This window comes from Anarhichas minor, unplaced genomic scaffold, assembly GCF_050575085.1.
Source record: "Anarhichas minor isolate MPS153535 unplaced genomic scaffold, ASM5057508v1 ptg000083l, whole genome shotgun sequence".
Taxonomy (NCBI): Eukaryota; Metazoa; Chordata; class Actinopteri; order Perciformes; family Anarhichadidae; genus Anarhichas; species Anarhichas minor.
The window spans coordinates 350,814-363,769 of record NW_027466529.1 but is presented as its reverse complement, the minus strand read 5'-3'; the positions used below and the strand labels follow the sequence as shown (position 1 = coordinate 363,769).

The 12,956-nt window shown below is 44.7% G+C and overlaps 1 protein-coding gene across 1 annotated transcript in view; it reads left to right on the top strand.

The window, feature by feature from the left end:
• Positions 1-5,576: 5,576 nt before the first annotated feature.
• The window catches only part of tspan9a (tetraspanin 9a), a 62,015-nt gene continuing 54,635 nt past the window's right edge, over positions 5,577-12,956 (top strand). The window contains exon 1 of the mRNA XM_076081634.1: positions 5,577-5,945. Within this exon, the coding sequence (XP_075937749.1) occupies positions 5,577-5,945 (369 nt within the window). The remainder of the gene's footprint in view (positions 5,946-12,956) is intronic.

The window sequence follows — 12,956 nt, the reverse complement described above, 5'->3', positions numbered from 1 at the left end:
TACGGAAAACAACTCACGGACATTGACTCAGCCACCACAACACCACGAGATTTGAAGCAGATTTCATCAACAGGGAGGTAAATATCTTGCAGACTTCTGTATCATATAAGCTGAATGTAAAAACAACTTATGTGTAATTTACTTTAGATTACCTCCACCTTCCAGCCTCACACATTTCCTCAGGTAGAGCACTCCCTCGTCTTGCATGCATAATCATCTCAGCTGTGTTGACAGCAACCGTGATCTTTTATCCGGTGACATTTTAGGGGAAAATGAGTTTCATAGATGAGTGGGGCAGCATTTAATTGATAGATAAACCTATCACGTGTTCTTTTCATACTAGTCTAATTAGTCATGCAGTCTATAAAATGTCAAAAAAATAATGACAAAATATTATTATAAGTAACCAGAGTCTTGCTAATTGTTGAAAGAGCCAATAACAAACAGGAACAAATATAAAATCCAAGGAAAGCAAGCAACAAGGAATAAAGTCTACCAAAATAAATTTCTGAAGGAATGACCAAAGGCGTTCAAAACACACACACACACACACACACACACACACACACACACACACACACACACACACACAGTCTAAATAGACCTCTCATATATTATGTTATGGTGTCAAAAAACATTCTCTCAAGCAAACTCAGCTTTCATACAAACAAACTGCTCTGTCATCTTGTGCAGGCCTCACAGATAAAGTGCACCAGGAACGCACTTAATCAAACGTAGATTTCAGCTCATAATACAAAGAACTTAATAACGTGAGCGGGTTTCATATTGTTTTAGCTTTGCCCATTGATATTCTGTCCTTCTATCGTCTCCTGTTGTACTGAACCTTTCTCTGGCTGTAACTGATGGTGTGTAGGTTGTGTTTGGATTCTAAGATTTTCAATAAAGTGTTTTCTTAAAAGGAATGATTTGTTGATATGCTGCGTGTTAAACTGCAGTAGATGTCTGTGAACTAGACGTTGATGGAGACGAAGAATTCCAGCTGTGGCCTCTAATGTGGTAAACTGGTATAATCGGTCAATAAAACCAGGCTATAACTAAATGTTCTGTTGGTGCCAGACTCTACCCACATGTTGGATGCTGTGTTTTTGATCGGGGTTGTTCATTAAAAGTGCACTCTGCCAATTTCACACATGAAGATTGGTATACTTGTTAGTATAGGAGTACTGAGCTGCTGAACTGAGGAGTGCTACTGATAAATCTGCGTTTAAAGTGTGAGGTGGAGTTTGGATAACGTGGGTGTTTAGGGAGGGTCTAATGAAAGCCTTCTAATTGAGTTGCATCATGGGAAATGTAGGATCCAGTATTGTTGGAACCTGTAAGAAGAACTAAGAGTCTTGGCCCCTGCTGCATTAATTCTGACCATTCTTCTTTTTTCTTTTTCTTTTATCCATCTCTTCCAAGTCTCCAACTTTATGAAAATGTTATACTGGAATTAATTAATGAATTAATAAACATTTTGTTTGTATAATGCAAATAACAGAGACAGGACTGTTAAGGCAACTGGTTACTGATGGTGGGTAACATTATAGTCTTCTAATCCTGATCAATTACAAAATGCATCTCTCAGCTACCATTATAACAAAGAACTATAATAATCTATAAAACATTTATGTTTCAGTTATTATTTGACAGCACAATGAAATGGAATTGGTTATATTTTAGAGATAAAAAGTGAAGACTCAAGAGAGACGTTTCCTTACATTCAAGGTAACACAGGAGTCATTCAGCTGTAGTTTTAATGAAGGATTTCATTGCACAGGTCTTTTATTGTCTAACGAGACAGCAAATTTCACTTTACCCCCTACTTTTGTAAACTGGAATATCTTTGTAATCTAAACCACATACATTGTCTGGACAGCCCTGTTGCTTCCCTCTGAGCTCTAATCTCTTCAACCCCGTCTGTCTTTGCAACGGCGTACATATGTCGAAATGAGCTGCCAGCTTTACTCGGCATCATAGAGAATGTTTGAATACAGTCCCGTCCCCTTCACACTCTCCATCTCAGCCCAGGATCCCTGCTCTGGCCTGCTCTGCTGTGCTCCGGATATATTTTTCCTCTTCTCTCCATGCCTCAACTCTTCTTGTGTCATCCCCCAGACGTCCATTTCTCACGAGTCTCGCTTAGTGTCTTTCTCTCTCGCTTTTACCCCCTCACCGTAATGCAGAAGCGCAGAGCCCCGTTGCTCCGAGTCGATGGATGGATCTGTGTGTGGAGGGAGCCGGCTCAGATGTGTCCTTCAGGCTACTTGCGGAATCAGTAGCACAGAGCCCCACTGAGCTCTGATGAATGTGTGTAACTCTCAGAGAGAGCAGCGCTGATGTAAATTGTATTGAATTTGGAGTTAAGGGCCTGAAACTCAACAAATGGAAAGCGCCTATTCGCCTAGAGTCTTTGCAGGTTTTCACATTTATTCAAAAGGACTGATGGGAATCCTTGTCCCTTGCAACTTATGACCAGCTATTTTCATTGTGTGACGTCTACCTCGATAACCTCGATAATTTGGAGTTGCTACCTTTTGCACATAATAGATCTGGCTCCAGAACTGCAAACGGGTGGATAAAGCATCTCAAGGCTGTGTTGAGGCTAAAGCAAATGATCTGTTAAAATCCTGGTCTCCAATGTCTGAGATTCTGCACATTCTGTAATCTTTCAGTTAATAAAAGCTCTTCAGAGCCACATATAAAAAAAATAATTAAAAATTGCATGTTCAAAAAACAGGCACATCTTTTGTTGGTTTCCGAAAATTTGGAAAAGTGATTTTCTCCACCAACGGCAGACATAAGTCTATAGCCAGCAGCTGGTTAGCTTAGCTTAGCATAAAGACTGGAAGCATGGCGAAACAGCTAGCTTGGCTCTTTCTAAAGGAAAAACAAAAATCTTGGGAGAGGATTTCCTCCATTTCCCTCCCCCCCCCAGTGTGCTGAGAAAAAGTCAAAGGAGCAGCTTGTCACTAGAATGAGAATAATTGATGCACCTTAAAGGTCAGTCCACCTTCGGGGCTAACCCCCTGCACTTTAATCGGCAGCCAGGTGGTAAGCAAGACACAGGAACTTGGCTTGGGTCTTAAGAAGTTGTAGCATTTATTCACACGTTCTCTCCCTCAACACCACACTTGCTAACGTTACGCACCAAATATGCATAACATACCAACATGCTCTCAACTCCTAACGTCGTCAAATACCACAGCTTGGTCAATGGCTCTACTCTTCAAACTATGTCACACTATGACGCAGGTACCCCTCGAGGATCAGTTTTGGATGTGTCGGGACGGCGTGTCAAGGTTCAGCTTGTTACATGCATGCTTTCTTTTTAAAATAAACTTCTGTGTTGGCAGAAAATGTACGGTTTCCACTCATTACATGCATACAGTCTCTTTTCAAAATAAACTTCCAATGTCGGTTGACTTAGTTTATTGTTTTACTTGCGCAAGAAAACTACTTGGTAGGCGAAGGAAAAGATTGTGGTTTGGGTACCTTTTTGTTATGCAACCGCAAAACTACGGTAAAGTTTGAAACGTTGATTTGGTTTCACATGAGACTCGAACGGTCTCTGGGATATAAGTCCTGTGTTCGTTTGACCCGTCCGTCCTTCCCTCCCACCCAACCTATGCAAACTTTCTTGTTCCGGCGGGGAGTCAAATTTGGTCCAGCGGGCTTGCAATACAATACAATGGAGGAAAGCCTGGTGTTGGCTGTATTACAAACAGACATTAGTAATGTATCAACTCTTCCTTCAGATCGATAATGCAGGACCCAGGTTTAAGTTTGATTTAATATGCAACGGTATTAATATTTCGTCATTTTAAGCCATCGTACTTTGAATGTGCCCGGTAAATTGCAGCATTAACCAATTGCTGAAACCTGATCTTACACAATACATGCGCTTCCTCAAGGCTGTTCTTTACTCTACAATGGTGAAACACAAGAGGGTTGGATTAGCTTGTCTATGTCGATTGGGTATTACTGGATTTACCTTTAAGACCATTCAGTTGAAACTCTCTCTCCATCTGTCTGGAGGTTGAGCTATCTCCGGCACTCAGCTGACAGAAGACCAATTCCAAAGCAGAACGATGTGCAGTCTGGTGGTAGACCTGATGTAGCTGGACAGTCCTGGAGAAAAAGGTTGAATCTCTGAGTCAATAAGGGAATTTATATTGTTATTCCAATTGTTTTCTCACCTGAGGTTAAAACTAAGCTCCGGCGAGGTCAGACAGATAGACACAACTTGAATACAGCCATAATTATCCAGTTTTATTGAAATTTGACCCTCAAGGGTCCTTTGCCAGTTGGCCTTTGTTCTCTAATGATATGCACATGTAGACACTTGGGGTGCTAGGTAAATTAAAAGTCAAAGCTCTGTAAGATCTTGTCCGCTTGTCGTGGGAATCTGTTCAGTGTCTCACCCTGGCTTTGCCCCAGAGAGTGTTCAGCATCTTAATATGATAAATCACCGTCTGTCAGAGTTAACTATGGGTTATTAACGGCAACATTAATCAATACAATTACAGATTACAAATTATAACAGGGTGTTAAATTGCAGCAGACTGACAGTGAAAACACACACACACACGACCCCAATTACCTTGACACTTAATTTATTTTTTTTGTATTCTTAAGATCATCTTTGGCCTCTCAATTCTCCTGACAGCAAACGTGAAATTGCTGAACATGTATAGTCAAAGCAAACACAGTGATGGGCTCGTTAAAACAAGGGGAGCGGAGAGGTGGAGCTCTGGTCTGGCTGCAGCTGCTGCATTGGCTGTCTGCTCAGCGGGGAGGGGCTGAGGGAGGGAGAGAGAGAGAGAGAGAGCGAGAGAGTTGGGGGAGGAGGGCAGTGCTCTTGTTGGGAGATAGGGAATGCCCGTTAGTCGCGTCTGCCAATAATAGCGCATCAGCCAGTGCGCTGCCATCAGGAGAGCAGAGCGCAGGCAGTGCGGAGGACTGAGCTGCGGAGCACAGAATGGTACACTAGAGAAGACGGGCACAGTCAGAGAGAGGCAGAGTAAAGGGACGAGAGACCGCATCAGAGGAGGGGAGGACAGAGAAGGAGCAGAGAAGTGAAGAGAGGACGGGAGAAAAGTTACCAGGTCAGCAAGATAGCGTGGAAGTGGAGCAGCTGAGACTCACCTCTCTCTTTCCCACCGGAGCAGCACAGGAGGAGAGTGATATTACAAGAGGGGACAGAGGGAGTGCTGTAACTTCTTCCCAGGAAAGACATTCCTGTCATAAGGGCGAGGGTAATGCTTCTCACAGGTCTCTTCTGCCACTTCATGACTATCACAGCAAGACAGCAGCAGCACGCTGGAGACACTTAAGCCTGCCATAGGTGCCTGAAATGTGCAGTTCTATACTCACTTCTCGACTGAAGACTTTCTCACCCAACTGTGTGCTCTGAGGTGGATGTAGTCGTGCGTCTGTGAGGCTTTTATCTTCGTGTTGCTTCAGAGTGGGAAGCAGTGGAGACTTGGAGGGTGATTTGTTCTGTCCTGTCATCCCTGAGACTATGGTAGACTGTGCGTCAGGGAGCCCTTCATCAGCAGCTGCAGCCCTAGAGCATGGAGAAGTCCAGCAGTGAGGAGTCAGCCATTCACCGTAGCCCCTCCGTAGATAGCCGTGACTCCGATTTTGCCCAAGCCTCCACGTCTGGCCGCCCGTTTGGCGGCCGCGGCTTCACTGCCGGCGCATTCTACGGCTCCACGGGGCCACGCAAAGACGCACAGCAGGGCCAGGCTGGAGTGGCAGCTGACGCCAGCGCAGGGGACAAGACCAACAACAAGTACACTTCACCCAAAGGCAGCAAATACGTGGTCTTTTACCTGGATCTATCCTTTGTGTTCCTCTTAGAATTCAAGAAGTGCAACATGGCAAGGGGCTGCCTCTGCTGCTTGAAGTATATGATGTTCATCTTCAATCTCATCTTCTGGGTAAGTGGCTCATCATTTTGTCAGTGATTTTCTCACCACACTTCACATGAATCTAGTTGGATGTTAATGATACAGATGTGTAGACACGGCTTAAAAGATGATGCAGTAAATCTGGCTTTAGTAACTCAGCACTAATCATTATCCACGTCCACAAATGTGAGTGTGTGAGAAGTTTTTTTTTCTTTAAATGTTAATCGGGAAAGATGATGGCAAAGGGATGGTTGTCAGTGTAATCATGTGTTTTTATTACATCAGGCTGCCAATGCCTGTTTCTCCCTGTGCACGTTGCTATTCCTGGATATGACAGAGTCAGTGGCATTGCACCAGGTCTTCTTTTGTATGTGTGTGTGTGTGAGGGGGGGGTCACTCATTCAGAGGGTTACATGATTTACGGTGAACATGGCAGTTGAAACGCAGCTTTAGGCATGCAAGTGAAAAAGCATATGCCTCCACGGTGCAGCAACACATTATGCACCAAGGGAGTTGAGATGATCAGCTAGAGTTTTTGGTGATTCTGGAGATGATCTGACATTTGTGCTTCATTTTATTATTCTCTCTTTTAATGTAATGTCTTTGCTCTAGGGTTAAGCTGACATCAATAATCAAGGAAATTATAAAGAACAGAATTGATGCACCAGGACAAAAAAATATAGATTCAACCCACAGAGACCTGGCCAACGTGTGGCAGGCTCCGCTGTGTACCCATGCATGGGCATTTGTAGTAAAAGTGGGCATCCCTTGAATATTTACAGAATGGATTAGAGGGCTTATAGGTTATGGGGCCAAGTCTTTTGTGTGGATGCAGCAAAGCGTAAAAACACCCAAACACTGGGGACTCTACCAGCCCCGGGCCACCATGTCACTGGGTTGTGAGCCCTGCTAACTGGGGCACATTGGAGGCATCAGAGTGGGCATTAGCTTGAGCCCAGCTGTGATCAGGGCCAGCATTGAAAACACATCACACGTACACATGCCCCGCGCAAACCGAGATCCATCCCTTTGTCCGCTCCATATACTAAAACCAACAGCACTGACAGTGGCCAGGCTCTGTGGCCTGAAGCTGTGGACGTCTCTGATGCCCCGGGGCGACATCGCCTCGTCATACTCATATCATTAACCAGTCCACAGAGGAAAAAAGGCCAGAGCGATTGGCAGAGACAAATGGCTCAGGGGCTCTTCAGCGGGCCTCGCCTTGATGTAATGTTTGTTTAAGGGAAGGAAAGGGTCAGAAAAGATTAGCTGATGTTGGATTCATGAATGCAGACATTGACTTACCTTGATGGGAAGCGGACACCTCCTTTTGAACTCATTCAGTACATCTACAGTGCAAGCAAGTGCTCCGGCCTTGATATTTAGATAGTGAGGGAAACTTTAAGCGATTTCCTAAATCGATTGCCAGCCACATAAATGATCGATCCGCGGTTAATCATTACGAATGTTTTCTGTAACTGAAAGCTTCAATTAAACAGGTGAAATGGGTTATTCTCATAGAACAACCTCAGTAAAGAAGGTGCTTGAGTCAAAAAATGAATATGCAGAAAAAGGGCTAGAACATAGAAATGCCAGTCAAAATGGGCTTCCCGGAAGACGAAGAGCTGTAGGGGACATGTGCTCCAAGCAAAGTCAGACCTCCGACACACCATCAATGGGAGCCACTACTGTTCCACTACTGTTCTGTCAAATATAAAATCGCATATGCTATGGTGTCACAGGTTCTGATCATGGCACATGACACGTTGATATAATCATTCAACCAATGAATCACGACAGCTCATCAATATTCTTTCTTTGAACTGCAAGTGAAATATGACCGATCAAGGCCCTGTTACACCCTAGATTAACAGAGCGAAACCATCCGTCACCTGTATGTCAGTTCTGGCCCGCTTGGCTCCTTTAATAGCTCAGGAGTGACCTCAGTGCGCTATTATGGGTCAACCTTTGGCAGAGGTCACGAGGTCATTATGATCCGCTATCTTCTTAAGGGGCGGTCACGGGGGATTTGTGTGAGGGGTGTTTGCTTCCGAGGTTCTTTCCAGGCTCATTTCGTGCTTCACCCTTTTCAGGAGCAGAACCCCGCCACTAATAACCGGCTGCTGCGCACCACTAATAGGGAGGTGGAAAAGAGGCTTTGGATTTCAAGGCTGGTGGCCTCCAAAATCATGTGTAGCCTAGCTTGTTGGCCTCCATGGAAATGCATTACAACCATCGTGAAAGTGTGCAGAAGCTCTCGCTATAGTGATTCTCACTGTAATGCGTGTGTGTGTGTGTGTGTGTGTGTGTGTGTGTGTGTGTGTGTGTGTGTGTGTGTGTGTGTGTGTGTGTGTGTGTGTGTGGGTGGGTGGATATAGGGACCTTAAGTGGCTATGGACTTTACCCCAGCGCAGCACATCCCCTGCTGTGAAATAATTGAATTTTTATTCTGGTAATGTTCACTTAATGAACACCCACCATGCATTTCCCCTCTTCTGTTCCCGCAGATTGATACTCTTGTTTTCCTCCCACCTGTAGATCATTTTAATGACAGTTTAATCAGTGTCCCATGGGAAGAGAGTGGGGTGATGAGGGGGTTAGGATGCAGCATGTGGCTGGTGAATCCGTCCATCAGCATGTGACAGCGCGAGGCTCATCAGCAGCTGGCCGGCTGACTGGCTTTTCTGGGTTCTGGGGCAGCAGTGCGCCTAGTTGAAGGTTAGCAGAGCTGGGAATAAAGGGTTCGCTCATCAGCGAGGGGTCGGGACGGGGTGCCCTGAGCACTCTGAGATATAGGGGAGGGAGGGCTGAGAGGCGTTTTGTATCCTGACACCCCTGGGACTGACACAAGGTTACTGCAGCTGGTAGGGAGGTTTGCCTCTGAAGCTCTGACATCTCATCTCAGGACCGAAACGGGAATGATGCGCCGCTGTAACCCGACGCCAGGTGCAGCGGGGGTCTCTTCTTTCTGACTGCGCACATGCACGAGCACACTTGCCGTACTCACGCTCACCAGCCGAACACCACCCGCTCCACGGGGCTTACGGTGGTAACTTGAAGCACAAGGTAAACAGCGGTAGGCACTCCAGGCATCTCCATAGATGCGCTCATCCTCAGGCCCCCCAGCAGTTGTTCGTGACCATCTGGCTCCTCTTTCTTATAAGGGATTAGAGGAGTCTGAGCTGTAGGGGGAGTCTCCGGTAGATTAGAAAAGTATTGGGTGGTGCTGTTAGGATTGAGAGCACGACTCCTTAGGACAGCTCTATGCTGAAGCCAACGATCATCAAAGCAAATGGCCTTTGTTGCTGTGTCGTTTAGTCGGGGGGGGGCTGTTGTGCTCTCACACACACATACAGGGACTGTGACCAGCCTGATATAGTGATTGATGTTAAGACCTATTGGTGTCAGCCTTGTGAGCATATTAGTGTTGGTGTTCTGGCTAAGAGCAACTCCGTCAGCCTCTTACTCTGCAGTATGTCCTCTGTGCTCGCAGCCTCCCCTGTTAATCTCGTCCATTCAAGATTCAATTTACTCTCCACTGTTGCACGTATTTGTCTTGTCCAGTGATACTGAGCACCTTTCGAAAAAAGTAGAAGAAAAGAAAAAAAAGGCCCGAAAACACTACACAGGGATTTATTCTGCCAAATCACAAGCAACATCACACACAAGCTCATTTTTCCTTTGTAAGAGATAGGTTGCACTGTAGCTTAATGGGCCCATCCAAAGGTTTGCCATCATCATGCCATATCAAAAGCTAAAGCTTCATTTGATAGTCATATTTAAAAGAAAAGTGTCAGCTCAGCAGTCTTGTCCTACAAGTACATGAGGGGTGGTAGTATCAAAGCCGCTCCTTTGTTAGAGCAGAGAAAACCAAATGTGTTTAGCATTCATGAATTCCTGTGCTTACTTAGGGGATTGCTGCGGGATTTATAAACCATTTGGTCCCAGGCAACAGAAGATTAGTTTCCACATCGATTTAATCACCGTGTTTGACATTTACGGTTTCAAATGTACCTGCGCTGTGACGCTACAAAGAGCAGAGCTATTGACGGACTCAAGGTGGTTCGTAAGAAGTGTATTTGAACGTCTGCGTCTGGTTGAATGAAATTCCTTGAAGCATTTCACAAAAGCTGTCCCTTTCTCCCAGGATTTGCGATCCGAGGTGCTGAAGCAATTTGCCTGTTTTTACTTCTCCATGCCAGCACATGAAAAAGTGAAGTCATCTTTTATGGCTCAAGAAACCATGTATTGTAACTATTATTTTTTTTTCTTCGTCGTCGTCTTCTCCTTTTTCACAAGAGGCACAGCTGAACTCCATCAGTCACTGCCAGGTGAAACAAGGATCGTGGCAAGGGAAAATAGATGAGGGTTGAGTGGGCTCTGCGGGATGATGAAACAAGCTGTATGTGTTGTGCTGTCACATGCATTTCATTTCGTCAATCCGCCGTGAAAGGCTGGCTGTTGAATTCGATTTGAGTTTGAAATGGCAGAATAAAGAGTCAACCTCAGCCAGTCTGTCCACCTGAATGTTACGCCTCCAGCCATGATAGGATAGGTAATCTGCAGATCTAATCAACGGTCAATACAAGCAGTCACAGATTAAATGTCTTCAAAATCATCCGTATCGAGCATTTATACTATATTAATTTCCTAAAATTCCATTGACTATATGTAGTTGCCACACTGCCGAACCTGAGATCCTTTTTTTCTGCAGCATTTACATAGAAAACCTCACTATATGTAAATGCATCTTAATTAATGAGTTGAAGCCTTGTTATTAGCATTCCCTATAGATCGCCGGGCCTTGATTGGTAAATATCTCCGTATGCCTGCCTTCGTCCAGCTGATCGTCTGGTGAGGTCACTCTAATTTACACGTCTCTCCGGCTGCTTCGATTTCCCAACCGTGCTGTGCGGCGCCGCTGAGCTCATTAGCTCATGCTGCAAATCAACCGGGAATGCGGAGCTCCTGTGTTTCACTCTCAAGGGGGTCGAGGTAATGGAGCATGAGAGTCGGAGGTGTGCAAGTAGGTAGGTGGTGCTTTTGCAAAGGAATTAAGGCTCCCACCCCATCACTCTTTGAATGAGGTGGGCTTCAGACTTGATGAGTTGGTTTTGTTAAAGGGCGATTACGGCACACATGAGAAGCTGAAGACGGCAACAAGTTAATAACTTACAAAGGCGGAGATTATATCAACCATGCTCACAGAACAAGCACACAGTACAGATGTAAAGGTATTACTGCTTATATAAATGCCTTTGGAGATTTTTGACGTTTGCTTCTAAGTTCGCATTGAGCCACAGGGGTGCAGTTTTAGCCCAGTTGCTACTGTGTCCGCTATGTGGCACTGACTTGTACTGACAGATGAACAACCTGAGAGCAGATGAAATAACAGTAGCTGCTACATAGAAATTACAGCATATAGGAAACCCTGAGTGTTTGGTACATCTATCCGTCATCTAAACAATTCTATAGGGTCTTTGGGTCATCCGGAAGGACTATACATCATATCTTTTCTAAATATATCTTGTTTTTCTAAATATAGGCCAGAGGAGTTCAGAGCAGGATCCTTTGTAATGACTATGTGCCAAATCGTGCACCTCAGGCAATAGCATCAGTGTAGTAGTGTGGTCAATAACGTGTTTATAATGCTGAACTGAGAAGGAGAAAATATCCTCATAGGTCATGCTTTTGGGTTATTGATTAAACAAAGTCTTATCCATTCTTTTTGGTCATTTTTTGTGTACTATTGCAGTAGAGCTGTCGCCAAATCCGCAATATTCACAAGCCAACCGCAACCGCTGTGTTCATCTTTGTTTTGTTTTTTTCAATGGGAGCGCTGTATTTTTACACCGTGCTAAAAACGTTTCACTCTGGGTAAAACGCCGAGCTGGTTTCTGTACTTTTTACCCAGCTGTCTAAACACAATGTAAGCTACAAGTGCTGAACAACAGCAACAATGGAGGAGATATGTTCTGGATCATAGCAACCAGGCGAAACCGCAGCGTCTCAGCTGAAATCAAATCGCTGTGCCTCATTGCTCTTCTGTGTTCTGCATTCAAAAATAAACAGATTTGTCTTCGTCAAAAGATGATTTTGTAAAAAGCAGCAATATACCTAATAATAGGCTAACATAAAGCTTATTTATAAAGTACTAAAATCAGGATAAATTAAGGAATTTGCAGAAGAAAGAAAAGGCAATAATACCCCTTACCTCAAGGGACATTCCTTAACCGCGACAGTGAGGAAGAGTTCGGTCATGACGTTCGCCTTTACAGCATCCAGCAGCAAGCGTGAGCTACAGTCAATGATCCCTGAGTCCTGAATCCCCACCCCTGTTTATCAAAGTTTATTTATTTTGAAACAAATTTGTCCTGAACGTCCCCATTGAAAGAGAGGTTCTCGATGTATGCGAAGGATAGAGACAGACACACTTACCGTACCTACATGCAGAGACTCCTTGCTTTGTAGTTAGATATTTGACAACAGCCCAAACAAGGCATCCACTCAGAGGATATTGGGGGAAATAAGTTTCTCTGTGTAGCCTCACAGCCGAGGGCAATTTCACATTCATAATGGAATTCAATTAGGTGCAAAGTGAACTGTTGTACAAAAATACAGTAGTCTGGCTAAATCCATGAGTGCGATCGTTGTAGCTTTTCATCTGCCTTTGAGCATTTCACACGTCATGTAGCGACAGTTTGTAGCGCCTGTGGACTTAGGGATTCAGTGGAGCTGCGAGCCACTAAATCAGACTCACTGCGCTCTGTGATTGGGTCTGCTTAAGCTTTTTGAAGTGCTGTTGCAGTCTCTGCCTGTGACAAATATCTCTGAATGTACGTCGCCTTCATGCTGCTCCCCCCCCCCCCCCCCGTTTTATTTCAAAACGTTTGATTCAATATCAGTGCGGCAAAAAAACATGTTGGAGCTTTCACACGTCGCAGATGACAAATGTCTCGGTGCTGCTCGTGTCCCTGTGAATTCAAACTGCTACGTCTTCCTCACGTTCTCTTTTCACCCCCAGGAAGACCAATCAATGCT